The sequence below is a fragment of the Sphaeramia orbicularis genome, chromosome 17 (genome assembly GCF_902148855.1).
Source record: "Sphaeramia orbicularis chromosome 17, fSphaOr1.1, whole genome shotgun sequence".
Taxonomy (NCBI): domain Eukaryota; kingdom Metazoa; phylum Chordata; class Actinopteri; order Kurtiformes; family Apogonidae; genus Sphaeramia; species Sphaeramia orbicularis.
Genome location: NC_043973.1, coordinates 31,238,440 through 31,252,532, shown reverse-complemented (window position 1 = coordinate 31,252,532; position 14,093 = coordinate 31,238,440). Strand labels below are relative to the sequence as shown.

Here is a 14,093-nt window from a genome sequence, read left to right as displayed (position 1 = left end):
ACTCACAATTTATATGTGTTTAAATGGGCAGGTTCCGCATGTAACGCCAGTGGATACGATAGGTTATATGCAAAACCTGGAATGAGACTGTTGATTCATGAAAATTAACAATGTTTATTTCATTAAATCTTAGAGCTTTAGGGGATCTTTTAGCTGTTTTAAGCCCATATTTCCATAGCATTCAACAAGTCATTCCCTCCTTTCCCTCTTTATGCTAAGCTAAGCTAAGCTAACAGGTAGCTTGTACTGGATTTAGTGCACAGCCATTAAAAGTTATGGCACCTTTCATCTCTTGGCAAGAAAGCTAAGACTATCTCCTAAAATATTAACTTATTTCTTATAATTCTTATATTACATACTGCAGTTAATCATGATTGTCTTGTGAAATTAAAGTTCACTTTGGCAGTATGTAAGTATACCAAGAGGACATACACTATAGGCCAAACGTTTGTAAGCAAGATCTCATTTTTAAAAAAAATAAAAGATCATACTTTCATTAGTATACTTTGAAACACAATAAAAGTCACTAAACAGAATACATTTTTCCTATAATTATCACATATTTGAGCTTTAGACTTTGTTGTAAGCAGAGTAACCCTCTGTGAGTTCAGCAACAGCATGGTATATACAAGGTGTTTGTTCCACTATTGTATTTATTTATTTATTTTTAACCCACTCATGCATGAATTGTTAAACTAGTTTTATTGATTGATGGATTAATTTTTACTTATTTTTTTATTAATTTATTTATTTTTACTTATTTTTATTTATTTTTACATAAATTACATAAATTATTTATTTATTTTTATTTATTTATTTATTACTTATTTTTCATTTATTTATCTATTTTTACATAAATTACATAAATTATTTATTTATTTATTTATTTTTTACTTATTTATTTTTACATAAATCATTTATTTATTTATTTATTTATTTTTATTTATTTATTTTTACATAAATTACATAAATAATTTATTTATGTTTATATATATATATATATATATATATATATATATATATATATATATATATAAATAAAGTAATTAATTAATTTATTTTATTATTATTATTTAATTACATAAATCATATCCAATTGAATTTCTTGAATGTCTGATTTCTTTACCATAATGCACTGCTATTCATTGTAGTGGATTCTATGCATCAACAGTTTAACATGTAATAGTATTTGTTTTTTAAACATTAACACACCCATAAAGGTTTTTCCACAAAGTGAATATATCACTGCTGCAAGAAAACTTCATCCCAGTGTAAAATGCAACAGTCCACCGTGGAGAATGTCATGAATCAGTGATTAAATTCTATAAAACATCAGTCACTGATGCAAAATGACAAAAACCATAAGGATTAAACTGTGAACTGTAGATTATCAGAGAACTTCTTTGTAACCACATGTTTTGGATTCATTAAGATAAGACTTTCTGTATCCCACGGTGGGGAAATTCAAGTGTCACAGCAGCAGTTACAAAGTCAGACGAACAAACATTGGAGTCATAATTGCAAATACTGTTTCATTAAAGCCTGAGTAAGTGTCCACTGCAGTACTGTCATGCATGAAAGGGTTAAGGTATGGGCCAGGAGCTGCATTCCACGCTTTCCTAAGTTCATCAGTGAGAAACTGCTGATTCGTGGGACGCTCTTTTCTGACTGATCGATCCAGCTCGTCCCACACAAGCTCAGGTCCGGAGGCTGAGGGGGGCCAGACCATCTGTCCAGCATCACCTTCCTCTTTTTTTTTTTTTTTTTTCTAGGTAACCCTGATGGAGCTTGGAAGAATGCTTGAGGTCATTATCTTACAAAACATCCCCATACCACAGCACTGGCACCTCCATGCTTTACTGGGTTTTTTTTTAGACCAGTTTGTGTGCAGACACAGACTGTGATTTGCACCAAGTGGTTTAATCTTACTTTGGTTGGTCCAGAGAACTTGTATCCAGTCTACATAGGTATGCATTTTGTGTGTGTGTGTGTTTTTTTTTTTTGCAGATACTGAACCCTTCAGACCAGCTCATCTTTTCATTTGTCATTTTGTTTTGACCTTCACATGTAGATTTACCCCCTTATTTGTGATACTGTTTTTCACTGATCTCTAATACTGGTGACTGTTTATCCTCTGCTTCTGTACTAACTCTCCTTTTCTATCACGGCTAAAATTTCCTTAGGGGGTCAAATGACTGGCCATTTTTGTCAAAAAAAAGTTGTCATAAATGCATAGAACTGTGTGTAAATAATGCTAATCCATTTGTGCACAGACTACTGATATTATTTGACAGTGGAAGCTCTATTTTCATAAATATTGGATTTGGAATAGCACGTGTATGTGAAAACTTTTGCTGGTGGACGGACGTGACATTACCCATGATGCTCTGGTCAGTACCAGTACTTTATTAGGAATAAACTTATAGACTTACTATTGCTAATTCTCCTCTTCTTCATAAATGTTAGTATTGTGGATCTAAAACAATCCCAGCTGACACAAAAACACTAAATGTGTCAGTGGACGGATGTGACATGGTTGTTGTGGATCCCATCATACTGATGCTCTGCAGCCATGTCACCGTTTACACTAATGATCCCTGTGCAAAAACTAGGAGCACGATTATTTATTGGATAGTTTATCATCAGACTAAAGAGGAAAGAACAATATAGAATATTTATTTCTTTATAAAAATGCTTATTATAAGAAAACTGTTGATTTAAACAGTGCTGTGTGCCATTCTTCATGTATGTATTGGTGTAACATAAGCAGGATGGATCAGCACCATACTCCATATTGAACCTGTACAAATAAAACATGTGATATGTAGGAGAGAATCTGGGAAGAAAAACTGGGGAATCTAAAAGAATAGAATATTTGTTTTTCAGGTAAATTCTGTTTAAATATAACTTGGCCATTTGTGACATGAAAATATAGCATTAATTGTGATGAAATTGGACATTTTTGAGCTGAAAACATAGTTCATATGAGCATCAACATGTTGAACAGAACTGAAATCCTGTACATTTGCAGAACTGTCATTTACCAACACAAAGTTCCTTTGGATTCACTGAGATTGATTTCTGATGCACAAAGACAGAAATGAGACCTCTAAGCACATTTTAGCTGATCATCATAACTTCTAGTATCTTCTAGTCTTTTTAGGGTGTAGTGAACTCCTTTGTTGGACACCATTAGGCATTTTTTTCCCCTAATCTTTCTTTCAGTGTATTCTTATTTCCACAACATAAAAATCTCTACTCTTATTGTTTCTTTCCAACCCTTTCTGTGGTAGTGTGTTAAAGATAGAGACAAAGGGGTGAGAGCTAATAGGCTCTGCTTCTTCTCACTCCTTTTTGAATATGACTTTTTCTTTTTTGTGTGCATTATTATTTTATGCTTCCTTGAATTTTCATTTCTATATTATGTTGTGCAAAGGAGTCAATTAGTAGCAATCAGGAAGCTTGTATCATTTCCATATTTGACATAAATCAATCAATTAAAAAAAAAAAAAAAAAGATATGGACACAGTTGAGGTTTATTGGGATTTTTGTATGCAATCTCTCAAAAGCCAAAGAGCTGAAGTGAATAGAGCAGGGGTGACAAACTCATTTTAGTTCAGGGGCCACATTCAGCCCAATTCGATCTCAAGCGGGTCAAACCAATAAAATAATAGGATAAAAACCTATAAATAATGACAACTCCAAATTTTTCAGTGCAAAAAACAAAAACACACAAAAAAAAAACTTAACTTAAATACTGAAAATTTGTACATTTTACAAACTATATGTATTACATGTGCATTACAGATCAGCTCTACCAAGGCACAAACCATTTGTTAAAACTGCACTTTTTTTTTTTTTTTTAGATATTTAAGGTTGTTCATATTTCTTGAAATTTTATTGTTAAAGGATATCCGAATTTAATGTTCTTTGCAATAAATCAAAGAGAAAAAAATTGATGTTGCCATTATTTATAGGAGTAATGTCATATATCTTTCTTTTTTTCACATTAAAGAAGAAAATTTGGAGTCATTATTTATAGGTTATTATGCTCTTATTTTCGAGTTTGATGCCCTTGACTATTAATATCTTCAGGGTAATTTTTGCACTTCGCAAATTCATCCCGCGGGCTGGATTGGACCCTTTGGCGGGCCGGTTTTGGCCCCTGGGCCGCATGTTTGACACCTGTGGAATACAGCAAATTGATTTGTTTATTTATTCACAGAAGTTGGAACTCAACCCTAAAACTGAGCCCCATACATCAATGTATACCTAAGGTAAACTGAGAAAAAAGGTGCAGATGAATGAAAGCAAAGTCTGATTATGCACTAAATACCTCCCATATCCATAGAAGTCAGACTGATGTTTAAGAAAGGCATTGAAGAAAGGCACAGAAACATGGAGTTGCTTCTAAACTTTTGGCCTGTAGTGTACTACATATGATCATATAAAACCACATCAGTTGCTGCTTTTGAGTTCAGGGATGATATTTATTAGAAGGATTATAAAAGAAGTTATTATGGTACTTATTTAGCTTTTGTTGTAACTTAAACTGTTTGTATAACCCCAAATAGCTTGTTCTAAAAATGGTGAAAAAACACTTTGACTGTTTTTCTGTGTGAATGATAAGCTGGGTACCTAAATTGGATCGAGTATTGGACCGGTCAATTAAGGCCTTTTTCCCAGGGTTGTTGAGGATGGATTTTTTAGCCAGTGAGATGTCCGCCGTGACCCGGGTAATAGTAATTCTGCAGGAGAAAAAAAAAAAAAATCACATATTTCATGGTCACGCTTTTCCCTCTGTTTTTATTTCCACATAAGAGCTGTGAGGCCAGAGGAATTAAATCTCAACTTACCTGCCTTCAAATCTATGTTTTAAAAAGTCAAATAGCGCTTTTTGCATCATATCTGTAACCTGGAAGTAAAAAAAGAACAAGTATGCAGATGTTAAGATGCATCTGTAAAAAAGACACGGTAACACTTTAGTTGAAGGTCTAGTTTATAATGGATTAAGTGCACATTCATAAGACATTATAATGCATTTATAATGCATTATAAAAGTCATTACAACAGTTTATGATCATTTACAACAACTTATACCAAGGTTAATAAAGTATTATAAGTGTAGGTATAATGTATTATAAATTCAGCTTTCATAATGTTTTATACATCCATACCAAAGCAGCAGTGTGAAGGAATTTATTTTTTTAGGTGGGGAACTTTTGTTAGGTTTTGTCACTGGTCCCTATAACCATCTATTTTAGGGATTTCATATTTATTAAAAAAATAAATAAATAAATAAATATGCGTTTCAATTAACAAAGATTTAGAGCTGCCACATTATTTTTTATTTATCTACAAAGCAACATGTAACACTTCTATTTACTGTCTCTGTTCTTTTAATATTTTGTTTTTGCAAAATAAAGAGTTATTAAGAACACTTGGATGTGTAATTTTTTTCTTACACTTTACTCAGAGCCAGCAGATACTGCTCATACGTCATCATACTTGTGTTATAATATCATACAATTGCTAATAACCTTAGACAGTGTTATCACTTTACAAAAAGCTCTTAAAGTCCTCCTGTAACTTATTATTGATGTTTATAAAAAGGCATTATTCAGTTTCAGAAACTACATGTCACAGCAGTTCTCTGTGTCTTTATAACTGGCTACAGTTCTGATGGTTAGAATGTGTTCTGTAACTGAGGATTTGAGATTCTTCCTTCAAACACTGCTGTCACTTTGGTACGGATGTAAAAAACATTATGAAAGCTGAATTTATAATACATTATGCCTACACTTATAATACTTTATTAACCTTGGTATAAGTTGTTGTGCATGATCATAAACTGTTGTAATGACTTTTATAATGCATTAGATATATTTATATATTATAAATGCATTATAATGTCTTATGAATGTGTGTTTAATGCATTATAAACTAGACCTTCAAATAAAGTGTTACCAAAAACACTCCTGATCTGATTAAATAGTGATGCTGACTCACCTCTAAGCCCTTCAGTGATGGTCCCATTAGAACCACTGGACGCATTGTAGGCACTACATCATACATGGCCACCTGCTCCCCCTGTACACACAAAGAAACACGTATTAAAACACAGTATATTTACTGGCTCGTGTATACAGTAGGGGTGTAAGAAAATATCAGTTCCACGATATTGCATTTCAAGATACTGTATCGATATTAAAAATGTGTATCAATATTTTTAGGAAGGGGTGTCAAACTCATTTTAGTTCAGGGGCCAGATTCAGTTAAATTTGATCTGCAGTGGGCCGGACCAGTAAAATAATAACATAATAATATAGAAATAACGTCAACCCCAAACTTTTCTCTGTTTTAGAGCGAAAAAAGTAAATTTACATTATAAGAAGGTTTACATCTACAAACTATCCTTTCAAAAGATGTGAACATTAACAAACTGAAAAAATAAGTGTAATTTGAACAATATTCTACCTCAGTTTATCCTTTACACATGTACATTATAATATAAAAAACACACCAAACATTTAATAACAGGCAGAACATTGTTAAAATTGTACTTACTTCTCTTAAGACATTTCAGGTTGTTCATATTTGTTCAGGTTATTCACATTTTTTGCTAAATTATTCTTTGTTTTAGTGAAAATACATGAATGTGAAAATATTTACATTTACAAAGAGAAAAATTTGGAGTTGTCATTATTTATATGTTATTTTGATAGTGTTTTACAAGTCCCGCCCACTTGAGATTAAATTGGTCTGAATGTGGAACCTGAACTAAAAGGATTGTTAATATTTTAGTGTAATTTTTGCATTTCACAAATTCATCCCAAGGGCCGGACTGGACCCTTTGGTGGGCCGGATTTGGCCCCCAGGCCGCATGTTTGACACCTGTGCTCTAAAACATAGAGAAAATGTTGGAGTTGACGTTATTTCTATATTATTCTGTTATTATTTTACTGGTTCGGCCCACTGCAGATCTAATTTTAGCTGAATGTGGAACTGAACTAAAATGAGTTTGACAGCCCTGCTCTAGTATTTATTTGTGGGCGTTTTTTATGTATTCTACAGACTAACATAAAGGGGATTGTCCTTCATGATGCCAAAAATGAGATGAAAGAGAAAGTTAGCACAAAAATAACTTATGAAAAATAACTTACCGGTTTCTTTTTCACCTGCTGTGTCGCTGTTCAAGAAGAGAAGACCTCACATTAACTCAACAATCATCAAAGCTGCTGAGTTGAAAATATCTGGACACAAGTGAGCGCACACTGACCTTGTGAAGGAGGGGTATACTTCTTTGAGTTCATATCTTGAGCTGTTTGACTCGCAGCTTTACTGAAATGAGAAATGTTTGGAATTAGCTCCAGTGACTTTTATTCTGCCGTAAAGACAGAGATAAACAATTCTTTCTTAACACTTTACATTGAAGTGTTTCAGTCCCGCTGAAAACAGAGCGCCGCGCAGGATGTCTAGGCGATAAAAGAGTCTGTCTAGGACTCCTTATTTACGATACAGCTATATATATAAAGCTTAGAGAAGAAATCTGTTGAAGTTATTGAGCTCACACAGTTGCAGTTAAAGCCAAATTTCTAAGATCCTCTCGATGTGTTCCTGTCAGTCTAAGTGGGTCAAGTCAAAATCTGGCAGCGACTAGTGGATCTGTGGCCTGCCAGGCTGATTAGAGGAAATGCAACTTACCCACTGACTAAAAGGAAAATGTCTCCACTTTTTCATTTAAAACATTCCAAGTACTGGATGTCCTAAAGTTGAACTATTAAAATAATACGCTTTTGAGTCAAGGTTCTAATAGTTTCGGAATTTTCATTCTAGTTTAGTTTTATTTAGTTTAGACTTTTTTTCTCTAATTCAGTTCATTTGAATTAGTTTTTAGAGCAGGTTTGCTAGTTTTTAATAGTTTTCGTTATTTTCTGAATGCTTTGTTTTAGTTTAGTTTTAGTTTTTTCATATCTTTTCTCTTCTTCTCCGTCGTATTCAAATAAATCCCAAACAGGACTCTGCTGCTTTCTCCCAACTTTAGACTCCATGTTTCCAGGTAGAGTGGGGACCAGAAGACGACTGGAAACCACAAGTGAACACAAGTGACGGACCGTTAAATATCATATGGTGCCAACAGCTAAAATTGCTTGAGGGACATAAATCAATTTCATATCAATAGCAGGTTTGCTAGTTTTTAATAGTTTTCGTTATTTTCTGAATGCTTAGTTTTAGTTTCTTTCTATCTTTTCTCTTCTTCTCCGTCATATTCAAATAAATCCCAGACAGGACTCTGCTGCTTCCTCCCAACTTTTGACTCCATGTTTCCAGGTAGAGTGGGGACCAGAAGACGACTGGAAAACACAAGTGACGGACCGTTAAATTTCAAATGGTGCCAGCAGAGAAAATTGCTTGAGGGAAATAAATCAATTTTATATCAATCCAACATTGAAAAAGACGAAAACGAAGGGAATTTTATCCATAATTTCCATCTGTTTTAGTTAGTTTTGTAAACACACAATACAGTTTCAGTTATCATTTTTTTCTTTTAATTCTAGTTTTTATTTATTTCAGTTAACGAAAATGTTTTTACAATTCTAGTTAATAGGAGTGTAACAGTTCAGAAACATTTCAGTTTGGTATGTTTTTGGCAAGGTTCGAATAGTTTTGGATTTTTCATTCTAGTTTAGTTTTATTTAGTTTTGACTTTTTTTTTCTCTAATTCAGTTCATTTGAATTAGTTTTTAGAGCAGGTTTGATAGTTTTTATTAGTTTTCGTTATTTTCTAAATGTTTAGTTTTAGTTTATTTATTTATTTATTTTTTTAAATATATTTTATCTTCTTCGCCGTCGTATTCAAATAAATCCCAAACAGGACTCTGCTGCTTTCTCCCAACTTTAGTCTCCATGTTTCCAGGTAGAGTGGGGACCAGAAGACGACTGGAAACCACAAGTGACGGACCGTTAAATATCAAATGGTGCCACCAGATAAAATTGCTTGAGGGAAATAAATCGATTTTATATCAATCTGACATTGACAAAGACGAAAACAAAGGGAATTTTATCCATAATTTTTATCCGTTTTAGTTAGTTTTATAAACACACAATACAGTTTCAGTTAATTATCGTTTTTTTCTTTCAATTATAGTTTTTATTTATTTCAGTTAACGAAAATGTTTTCACAATTCTAGTTTTTTTCCATTTCGTTAGTTTTCGTTAACGATAATAACCTAGTTTGGAGTTTGAATATGCATAACATCATCCAAATGATCATCTATAGAGAAGAGGAGACGCATTAATGCACAGTCACTCGTCATGGAGAACAAAGACTAACTTATAGAACGTATGAAAACCAGTGGAGAAACATCCTGCTTTATTCACGATGCCTTTGTCAGCTGAACATTAATGATAAGAGATCAACAGTTGTGCAGCATTTGAAAGTCTCTGCTCATGTTTGTGTGGTTACAGTTTAATCCATCCGTGCTTGTTGTTTTATTTGTGACTCGTGCCATGACCCCTTTTCCTCTAATATCACCTCTCCAGTCAAAATGCAGTTGGACTAATCTCTAATAGCTGTTTTCACGGAGCATCAGCCGAATGACTAAAATGTAATATAATCCCTTGTGTATCTCTTTGCAATGGTGTTTTGTTTGTATGTGTGCAGCACCAATAAAGATTATTATTAGGATTACAAGATGATGAACCACATCACAGCCACACCAAGATTAAAACTAAAATCAGCAGTTAATTTTTTAAACACAAATCAAATTCAATAGAGTTTTAGGTAAGCTTTGGGTTTGTTTCCCCCTCCTTGAATGGCACTGTGGTCTCTATACTACTTTTGTCTAATCAAGAGGACCTAGAACACAGGCGTCAAACATGCGGCCCCCCTAAGGGTCCAGTTCAGCCCCTGGGATGTTTATGCCAAGTGCAAAAATTCCACAGCCTTGAACTTAATTAAGCAAACAAACAAAAAAAATTTTAGCTTGAATTAAGGAAAATATCTTGAATTGGGCCAAAAAAAAAAAAATCTTCAATTAAGTAAAAAAAAAAAAAAAATCTTCAATTAAGCCAAAAAAAAAAATCTTTAATTAAGTAAAAAAAATCTTCAATTAAGCAAAAAAATCTCAAATTTAGCAAAAAATCTGGTATCAAGCCAAAAAAAATCCTTCAATTAAGTAAAAAAAAAAACTTGAATTAAGCCAAAAAAAAAAAAAAAAAAAATCTTCAATTAAGTTAAAAAAAAATCTTGAATTAAGCCAAAAAAATTCTTCAATTAAGTTAAAAAAAATCTTGAATTAAGCAAAAAAAAATCTTCAATTAAGCAAAAAAATCTTCAATTAAGTTAAAAAAAAATCTTCAATTAAGCAAAAAAAAAAAAAAAATCTTCAATTAAGTAAAAAAAATCTTGAATTAAGCCAAAAAAAATCTCAAATTTAGCAAAAAATCTTGAATTAAGTAAAAAAAAAATCTTCAATTAAGTTTAAAAAAAATGTTGAATTAAGAAAAAAAATTAATAAATAAAAAAAATCTTCAATTAAGTAAAAAAAAAAAAAAAATCTTCAATTAAGACAAAAAAAATCTAGAATTAACAACTTAAACTTTGTCTTTGTTTTAGTGCAAAAAATAACATTAAATTATGAAAATATTTACATTTACAAACTATCCTGTAACACTAAAATGTGAATAACCTGAACAAGTATGAACAACCTGAAATGTCTAAAGAAAATTCAGCACAATTTTAACAATTTTTCTTCCTGTTCCTCAGTGTTTAGTGTCTTTGTAGATCTGATCCATAATGCACATGGACAAATGAGAAGTTGAGGAATAATATTGTTAAAATTGCACTAAATTTTCTTACGTTTTTTTTTTTTTTTTTTTTTTTATATTTCAGTTTTTTCAGTTTTTTTTTTTTTTGATAGTTTATAAAAGTAAGTATTTTCATAATTTAATGTTTTGTTTTTTTTTTACACTAAAACAAAGACAAAAATTTGGAGTTGTCATTATTTATAGGTTATTATGTTACTATTTTACTGGTCCGGCCCACTGCAGATCAAATTTAGCTGGATATGGACTGAACTAAAATGAGTTTGACACCCCTGACCTAGAAGAAGATGCCCCATCTTTTTTAACTTCTGCTTATCAAAATACCTACAAAAAAAACAAAAAAAACAAAACTCATATTAACCTGTAACAACCCAAACAGCCTCCGATGACCAAAACCATCTACTGATCTAAAATGTCTAATAACTTCTGATCCATTAATTCTATCAATACATGTAAAATATTGATGTAAAATACAGTTTGTCATCTTTTCATGGTCATCAGCTATGACCAATTTGGACGTTCAGAGGCTCCGTAGTTACCATAGAAACACTGTCATCTTCTACAACATTGATTCACCAGTAAGACCCATAGAGTTGGATCAATGACAGTGGATGGAGACGCTTGGTTTAGTTCAGTTAATGACAGATTTAGCTGAAAAAGTCACTTTTTCTTCAGTTTTCTCTGTTTTTGATATAATAACCCTCAACTTTAATCTAAGCTTTTATAAACATCTATATCAGGGGTGTCAAACTCATTTTGTTTCAGGGGCCACATTCAGCTCAATTTGATCTCCCGTGGGCCGGACCAGTAAAATAATAACATAATAACCTATAAATAATGACAACTGCAAATTTTTATATGCAAAAAATAACATTAAATTATGAAAACATTTACATTTTACAAACTGTCCAAACAAAAAAGATGTGAATCACCTGAAAAAACTGAAATTTCTGAAGAAAAATAAGAAGAAATGATGATAAGAAAAATCTGATCAAAATTATGCCTCAACTTATGATTAATACATGTGCATTACAGATCTACCAAGACTCAAAACAGGCAGAATATTGTTAAAATTGCACTTATTTTTCTTTAGACATTTCAGGTTGTTCATATTTTTTCAGGTCATTGAAGTTTTATTATTAAAGTATATCAAATTTTAATGTTCTTTGCAGTAAATCAAAGAGAAAAAAAATGGTGTTGCCATTATTTATACGCCTGATGCCATATTATTTTCAAATGAAACCAAGAAGACAATTTGGAGTCATTATTTCTAGGTTATTATGCTATTATTTTCCAGTTTGACGCCCTTGACTGTTCATATCTTCTTCTCACTTTGCAAATTCATCCCGCGGGCCAGATTGGACCCTTTGGCGGGCCGGTTTTGGGCCCCGGGCCGCATGTTTGACACCTGTGATCTATATGGTCAGTCAATTAAATATAGGAAAATACCTGATGTTCACTGAAAAAATGCAAAATACAGAGGATAATGTCATAATAAATTGTGATAAATCCAATAAAAAAGGTTAAATACATAAATAACAGAAAACAAAATATTTTGGAACTGCCACAAAAGTAACACTGGGTTTTTATGGGCGAAATAAAACTTAACTCCATAACATAAATCCCTGTTTATGCACTTGTAAAACTGACCAAAACTAAGCTGACGGAGACTGTATGAAAATGTCAGCTGATGAAAATGTTCTTCCACAGTAGGCGAATGTGCATGCGGAACCCTTTTCTACTGAAGCCGGAGGAAAAGAGCAGCTGTACATACTTGGCTAAGGCCTTGGCAGCTTTCCTCGCCTGGACCTCTCTTCTGATGAGAATGGTTTCCAGATTGACTGGACTGGGGATGAAGCCCACCACACCATCCTCCTTCACCGGCCGTCCAATCCACCAGTCGTTGTTGAACTTCTAGCTCATTAAAAGACAAAAAATAAGAGTCATTTCAGAGGTTGATTCAGTGATACTCCTCAAATACGCTGATCAGACATAACATTCTGACCACTGACAGGAGAAGTGGTCATTACAAAGAAGGTTTTCACTGCGTTGGATATACACTCCTGATCAAAGTTTGAACCCTTTCATGCACAGTGGTCACTCCAGTGGACAGTTCTTCTCCAGCTGTTCTCTTGTATATTCATGGGTTTGGTTGTTTTAGTTCCATATCAGCCAACACAGTGGACGCTTATGCACCATCTCATACACTGACATTCATACCATTACTGTAACTTTGCTGTTCTAGATAAACCTGATCTGCACCGACAGGTTTGAGTGTAAATCAATTGCTAATAAAAATTGGGAATATTATAAAATGTGGAAAAAACATCAGATTAGCTGCATTAAAAATGTTTTAATTTTGTATATCACTTTCTGATATTCAAAAATTAAACACATGGTGTCCAGCGGAGTGGACATTTTTGGAACTCCACAAAAAATAATGAAGGTAAATTTGTTTCTTTATTGCTTTAACCAAAAAAAAAAAAAAAAAAAAAAATCATAAAAAAAAATAAATAAATCAAAGAAAAAATTCATTTCAGTCAAGGAAAAAAAGTGTTTGAATGCAATTTTTTGGATTATACAGGGTGGGGAAGCAAAATTTACAATGAACATTTCGTTGTTTTTTCTCAGCAGGCACTACGTCAATTGTTTTGAAACCAAACATATATTGATGTCATAATCATACCTAACACTATTATCCATACCTTTTCAGAAACTTTTGCCCATATGAGTAATCAGGAAAGCAAACGTCAAAGAGTGTGTGATTTGCTGAATGCACTCGTCACACCAAAGGAGATTTCAAAAATAGTTGGAGTGTCCATAAAGACTGTTTATAATGGAAAGAAGAGAATGACTATGAGCAAAACTATTAGGAGAAAGTCTGGAAGATACTATTAAAGAAGAATGGGAGAAGTTGTCACCCGAATATTTGAGGAACACTTGCGCAAGTTTCAGGAAGCGTGTGAAGGCAGTTATTGAGAAAGAAGGAGGACACATAGAATAAAAACATTTTCTATTATGTAAATTTTCTTGTGGCAAATAAATTCTCATGACTTTCAATAAACTAATTGGTCATACACTGTCTTTCAATCCCTGCCTCAAAATATTGTAAATTTTGCTTCCCCACCCTGTATATATACATTTTTTTTTTCATTCAAACACTTTTTTTTAATTACTTTTTTTTTTTAGTTAAAGCAATAAAGAAACAAATCTACCTCCATAAAAAAACAGGTTTATTAAAAAAAATCAATTGCATTGTTTTTTCA

At 32.5% G+C, this 14,093-nt stretch overlaps 1 protein-coding gene across 3 annotated transcripts in view; it reads right to left on the bottom strand.

Moving 5' to 3' along the window:
• Window positions 1-14,093, bottom strand: part of cacnb2b (calcium channel, voltage-dependent, beta 2b) — a 78,871-nt gene that overhangs the window by 20,303 nt on the left and 44,475 nt on the right. For all 3 annotated transcript variants that reach the window (XM_030160100.1, XM_030160099.1, XM_030160098.1), the window contains exons 4-9: window positions 12,602-12,741; window positions 7,280-7,341; window positions 7,164-7,189; window positions 6,010-6,090; window positions 4,857-4,915; window positions 4,639-4,748 (exon numbers count right to left, since the gene is read on the bottom strand). In XM_030160100.1, coding sequence (XP_030015960.1) covers window positions 4,639-4,748; window positions 4,857-4,915; window positions 6,010-6,090; window positions 7,164-7,189; window positions 7,280-7,341; window positions 12,602-12,741 — 478 coding nt within the window. The remainder of the gene's footprint in view (window positions 1-4,638; window positions 4,749-4,856; window positions 4,916-6,009; window positions 6,091-7,163; window positions 7,190-7,279; window positions 7,342-12,601; window positions 12,742-14,093) is intronic.